This window comes from Rhinatrema bivittatum, chromosome 3 (genome assembly GCF_901001135.1).
Source record: "Rhinatrema bivittatum chromosome 3, aRhiBiv1.1, whole genome shotgun sequence".
Taxonomy (NCBI): domain Eukaryota; kingdom Metazoa; phylum Chordata; class Amphibia; order Gymnophiona; family Rhinatrematidae; genus Rhinatrema; species Rhinatrema bivittatum.
The window spans coordinates 353,125,067-353,130,824 of record NC_042617.1 but is presented as its reverse complement, the minus strand read 5'-3'; the positions used below and the strand labels follow the sequence as shown (position 1 = coordinate 353,130,824).

Here is a 5,758-nt window from a genome sequence, read left to right as displayed (position 1 = left end):
AATCATGGGGATCTTGTCTCTCCTCAGATCAAAGAGGCCAAAGCCAGGGCTTCCCCTGTTAATATAAACGACTTTGGATTTGTGATCGAAAAAGCAAGAATTCTGATTAGTGAAAACAAATAAGCATTGATTCAACCCCCCCACCCCTACAGGATTTTGAGTCTCCAGAAAAACACAAGGAGCTCTCTTTGTGGTTGCTCAGAAACTGCAAGAGGCATGGTCTTGGATATGTTGCATACTTCGGTCATTGTATACTTCGACAATGTGTTGGTGTATTCTAAGGATTTGTTCATGCACCACATACAAGTGCGGCAAGTATTACAGAAACGTCTGGACAATCATCTCTATGCCAAGTTAGAGAAGTGCCAGTTCGAGCAGGAGTCCTTGTTGTTCCTCGGATATATAGTCTCATCCACGGGCTTCCATATGGACCCTGATAAAGTGGCTGCTATTCAGGATTGGCCACAGCCAGTAGGGCTCAAAGCCCTACAATGCTTCCTGGGCTTCGCTAATTTCTATCGTCAGTTCATACCCCATTACTCCTGGATGGTGGCACCGCTTACAGCCCTTACCAGGAAGGGTGCCGATGCAAAGAATTGGTTCCAGATGGCAATAAGTGCTTTCCAGAGGCTGAAGGAAGCCTTTTTCCTTGATCTCTGTTTCCACCATCCAAATCTGCAGCGTCGATTCATCGTGGAGGTAGACACATCTATGCGCTCCCCCCAGATCTAAGACTAGAACCAAGTCATCAGGAGTTCAAAAAAAAGCTAAAAACATGGCTTTTCCGTCAAGCCTTCCCAGATATCTAATGCTACCTAATCAAGTCTTTTAACCCAAATCATGGGTTATCTCACTGTTTTTTCCTATTACAATTTTTTTCAACTGTACCTTAATTTTTAAGCTCTTTCATCTTTGTATTTATACTTTACTCACACTCAATTTACTCTATCTCTTTTATATCTCTTTTATATATTTTTTTTTTCTATATAATATTTATTACTACATTACTATGTTTAATTGGTTATCTATTCTATTTGTTCCATAATTTATTGTTAGTTCTATTGTTACCTGTTTTATTGTTCAACTGTTCTATGTAAAGCCCACTACTCTTTTTGGGCATTTAAAAGTTGTATGTAAACCGGATTGATTTGTAGTTCCTACAAGAACTTCGGTCTATAAAAATTAAAAAATAAATAAATAAATCTGATTTTGTGGTAGGGGCTGTCCTGAGCCAGTTATCCACTAAAGGCAAACCCCTACCATGTTCCTATTATTCTCGAAAATTCTCTATGGCGGAGAGAAATTACAGTATCGGCGATAAGGAGCTCCTAGCCATCAAGCTCATGCTGGAGGAGTGGTGGCAGTGGCTGGAGGGGGCCCAATACCCCTTGATCATCTATACAGATCACAAGAACCTGGAATCCTTGTGCCGAGCCCAATGCCTCAATTCTCGACAAGCCCGATGGTCGCTCTTCTTTAGCCGGTTCAATTTCCTCCTCCGGTACAGGCCAGCCTCCAAGAACATTAGAGTGGACGCCCTCTCACGCATGGCTGAAACAGCGGATAACCCAGATCTGCCCTGTGTTATCCTCGATCCAGCCAAAGTCCTTCTTGCAGCATCAGAGGTGGTTCCCATGGGTAAGACAGATGTACCCATTCGCCTGCGCAAGAAGGTGTCATGGGCTCATGACTCGTTGACCGCAGGGCATTCGGGGGTCGCTTGGACCTTGGATCTGCTAACCGAGTATTACTGGTGGCCTCAGGTCAGGAGAGATGTTCGTCTTTATGTCAGCTCCTGTCTGACCTATGCTCAATAAAAGACGCTGACTGGTCACCCGTGGGGGCTCCTTCAAGCACTGCATATCCACAGTGAAACCATGGACCCATTTGTCGACCAACTTCATCGTGGACTTGCCCCCTTCTGAAGGGAAAACAGTGATATGGGTCATGATCGACAGGTTTTCAAAGATGGCCCACTTTGTCCCCCTCACTAAGTTACCAACGGCATATGAGGTTGCTAGTCTTTTCGCCCAACCCATCTTTCTCCTACACGGACATCCTCTCCATATTGCCTCTGACGGGGGCTCATAGTTCACGGCTAAATATTGGAGAGCACTCTGCAAGAAATTTGGGGTCCAGTTGGACTTCACGACTGCCTTTCATCCCCAAGGCAATGGCCAAGTGGAACGCACAAACTGGACCTTGAAAGCCTTCCTCCGAGCCTTCGTGGGAGACCTACAAGATGATTGGGTGGCTTTACTCCCGTGGGCAGAATTCTCCTACAACCACCATAGGCATTTGGCCACCGGTAGGCCTCCCTTCCAAGTAGTTTATGTGAGACGTCTCCGAACTTCTTTGCCTTTGCCATTGGCAGTCCCATCACCAGCTGTGCAACTCACAGCCCAACAGCTACACAGCCTCTGAGGCTCTATTCAGGAGAAACTTCAACGCACGGCAGTCACGGCAAAGAGGTATGCGGACCATCTGCGACATCCAGCCCCATCATTCCTTCCCGGGGACAAGGTATGGCTGAGTACCAAACACCTTCACCTGCGGGTTCCTTCGATGTACTTGGTTCCGAGGTACATTGGCCCGTTCCCAATCATGGAACGGGTGGGTGCGGTCTCCTACCGGCTCCGCCTTCCCTCTACGCTCAGGGTTCATAACATTTTTCATGTCTCATGTTTTCAAAGATCGACTATTGTAATGCTCTATTACTTGGTCTGCCCGCTTCGTCCACCAAACCTCTTCAGATGCTGCAAAACGCAGCGGCTAGGATCCTTACAAACACTCGTCGCAAGGACCATATCACACCAATACTAAAAATTCTACACTGGCTGCCCATCCAATATAGAATACTTTTCAAGGCTCTCACCATCATCCACAAATCAGTCTACCAGCAATCCACTCTCCAACTCACCTTCCCACTTGAATTACATACTTCCGCAAGACCGATCAGAACTGCCTACAAAGGTTCGCTCAAGGCCCCCCCCAACAAATCATCGGTCCACAACACTATTCACAAGCGAGCTCTTTCAACAGCAGGTCCACTACATTGGAATTCACTTCCACAAGACTTACGCCAAGAACAATGCCATTCAACTTTCAGAAAGAAATTGAAAACCTGGCTTTTCGCAGAAGCCTACCGCTGAAGGATCTCCTCAACCATCACTGACTCTCACTCCCCCACCCCTCCCCAATCCCTTCCCCCCACCCAACCTCACCCTTTCCTTCTCCCTCTGGACATACCAGGCTAATAACTGCCTAGGATAAACCTATGTTTTTGTATCTTACAGTTTTTGTTGATTTATATATTTATCTCTCTCTAATTGTTTCTTAGTTTAAACTCTGTACTGTCTTCCATTGCCCAGGTTTTATGCTCCCTGTTTAATGTAACTTTACTTTCTACCTTGATGTTAATTGGTCTCCCCTCAGTTACATTGTAAACCGGTACGATAAGACCTAGTCTTGAGCATCGGTATAGGAAAAGAAATTAAATAAAATAAATAAAATAAATGTCTCGTTGCTCAAGCCGTTGGTCTTGTCTGTCTTCCATAACAAGATCCCTGAACCTGCTGCTCCTGCGGCCCAGGAGGACCTGGTCTACCAAGTAAAGGATGTCTTGGATGTACGGTTCCACTATCGTAGATGGGAGTACCTCCTTTCCTGGGAGGGCTATGGTCCTGAGGAGAATACGTTAGAATTGGCCTCTAAGAACATAAAAACATAAGAAAATGCCATACTGGGTCAGACCAACGGTCCATCAAGCCCAGCATCCTGTTTCCAACAGTGGCCAATCTAGGCCATAAGAACCTGGCAAGTACCCAAAAACTAAGTCTATTCCATGTTACCATTGCTAATGGCAGTGGCTATTCTGAAAGTGAGTTTAATAGCAGGTAATGGACTTCTCCTCCAAGAACTTATCCAATCCTTTTTTAAACACAGCTATACTAACTGCACTAACCACATCCTCTGGCAACAAATTCCAGAGTTTAATTGTGCGTTGAGTAAAAAAGAACTTTCTCCGATTAGTTTTAAATGTGCCCCATGCTAACTTCATGGAGTGCCCCCTAGTCATTCTACTATCCGAAAGAGTAAATAACCGATTCACATCTACCTGTTCTAGACCTCTCATGATTTTAAACATCTCTATCATATCCCCCTTCAGCCGTCTCTTCTCCAAGCTGAAAAGTCCTAACCTCTTTAGTCTTTCCTCATAGGGGAGCTGTTCCATTCCCCTTATCATTTTGGTAGCCCTTCTCTGTACCTTCTCTATCGCAATTATATCTTTCTTGAGATGTGGCGACCAGAATTGTACACAGTATTCAAGGTGCGGTCTCACCATGGAGCGATACAGAGGCATTATGACATTTTCCGTTTTATTCACCATTTCCTTTCTTATAATTCCCAACATTCTGTTTGCTTTTTTGACTGCCGCAGCGCACTGAACCGACAATTTCATTGTGTTATCCACTATGACACCTAGATCTCTTTCTTGGGTTGTAGCACCTAATATGGAACCCAACATTGTGTAATTATAGCATGGGTTATTTTTCCCTATATGCATCACCTTGCACTTATCCACATTAAATTTCATCTGCCATTTGGATGCCCAATTTTCCAGTCTCACAAGGTCTTCCTGGTGGACAATGGTCCTGGTGGACAATGGTCTTCTTCACCAGTTCCACTTGGATCATCCTGCAAAGCCAAAGCCCACCTACCTCGGGGCCGGCCTGGGCCTCTGAGATGCATCCCTGGCCGGCAAGGCCCGTCCCGGCTTCTACAGCAGCGCTCCATTCTCGAGGGAGACGCCATCGATCCTCCACGTCTGGCCCCACCCCCGAGGCGCGCGCAGCGCAGGGTCTCTGGATTTAAAGGGGCCAGCGCAGGAAGATGGAGAACTGCCCACTGATGACATCAGATGCTGCAGGGGTATTTAAACCCTGCAGCTAGGCCTATGCCTTGCCTTGCAACGAGGTTCACTCTTTGTTGAGTGTTACTAGTTGCTGCTTCTGACTCCGGCTCCCAACTACTGGCTTCTGACTCCAGCTCCTGACTACTGGCTTCCGACTTCGGCTTCCGTCCACTGGCTTCTGACTTCGGCTTCTGACTACTGGCTTCTGACTTCGGCTTCCGTCCACCGGCTTCTGAATTCGGCTTCCGACTTCCGGCTTCTGACTTTGGCTCATCCACTGGCTTCTGACTCTGGCTCTTGTCCACTCGTTCCTGACTCCGGCTTTCATCCAAGAGGCCTCACCTGAGTCCAAGCGGCTCGGGTCCTCACGAGCTCCTCTCGGGGGACCGCGGGCTTCCAGTGGTGAAGTTCCAGTTGGCCTCCTGGCTTTAGCTCTACTCTTCTCTATCCTCTGGAACTCTTCTTCAGACACCGACCCACAGGAGACCGCACCTAAGTCCAAGTGGCTCGGGTCCTCATGGGCTCCTTCTGGGGGGACCTCGGGCTTCCAGTGGTGAAGATCCCTCCGGTCTCCTGTCCTGTGCCGCCTCCCGGCTTCGACTTCCACTGTGGGTCTTCCCACAGTGTGTCATCATCTGTCCCAGCCGGCTCAAGGGTCCACGAATCCAACAGTTCTCACTAGTCCTCGCTTCAGGAGCAGCTCCCTCAGACTTAGAGATCACTACAGTTCAGTGCTGGCAATTTAAAACTGCTGTCAATCCACAGTTAAGACATAGATTTGCTTGTCAAAATACAAACATTATGTGAAGGCTCACCGCCCGTGCTGCCTTGGGTGCCGCTCCG

General features: G+C 47.3%; 1 protein-coding gene across 1 annotated transcript; it reads left to right on the top strand.

Moving 5' to 3' along the window:
• Nucleotides 1-216: 216 nt before the first annotated feature.
• Nucleotides 217-732, top strand: LOC115088596 (uncharacterized mitochondrial protein AtMg00860-like). Its single transcript, XM_029596853.1, has one exon. The coding sequence runs from the start codon at nt 217-219 to the stop codon at nt 730-732; it is 516 nt and encodes a 171-aa protein (XP_029452713.1).
• Nucleotides 733-5,758: the final 5,026 nt, after the last annotated feature.

Excerpts from the sequence above, each read along its gene's own strand:
- LOC115088596 (XM_029596853.1), top strand. The coding sequence starts at position 217 with ATGGTCTTGGATATGTTGCATACTTCGGTCATTGTATACTTCGACAAT.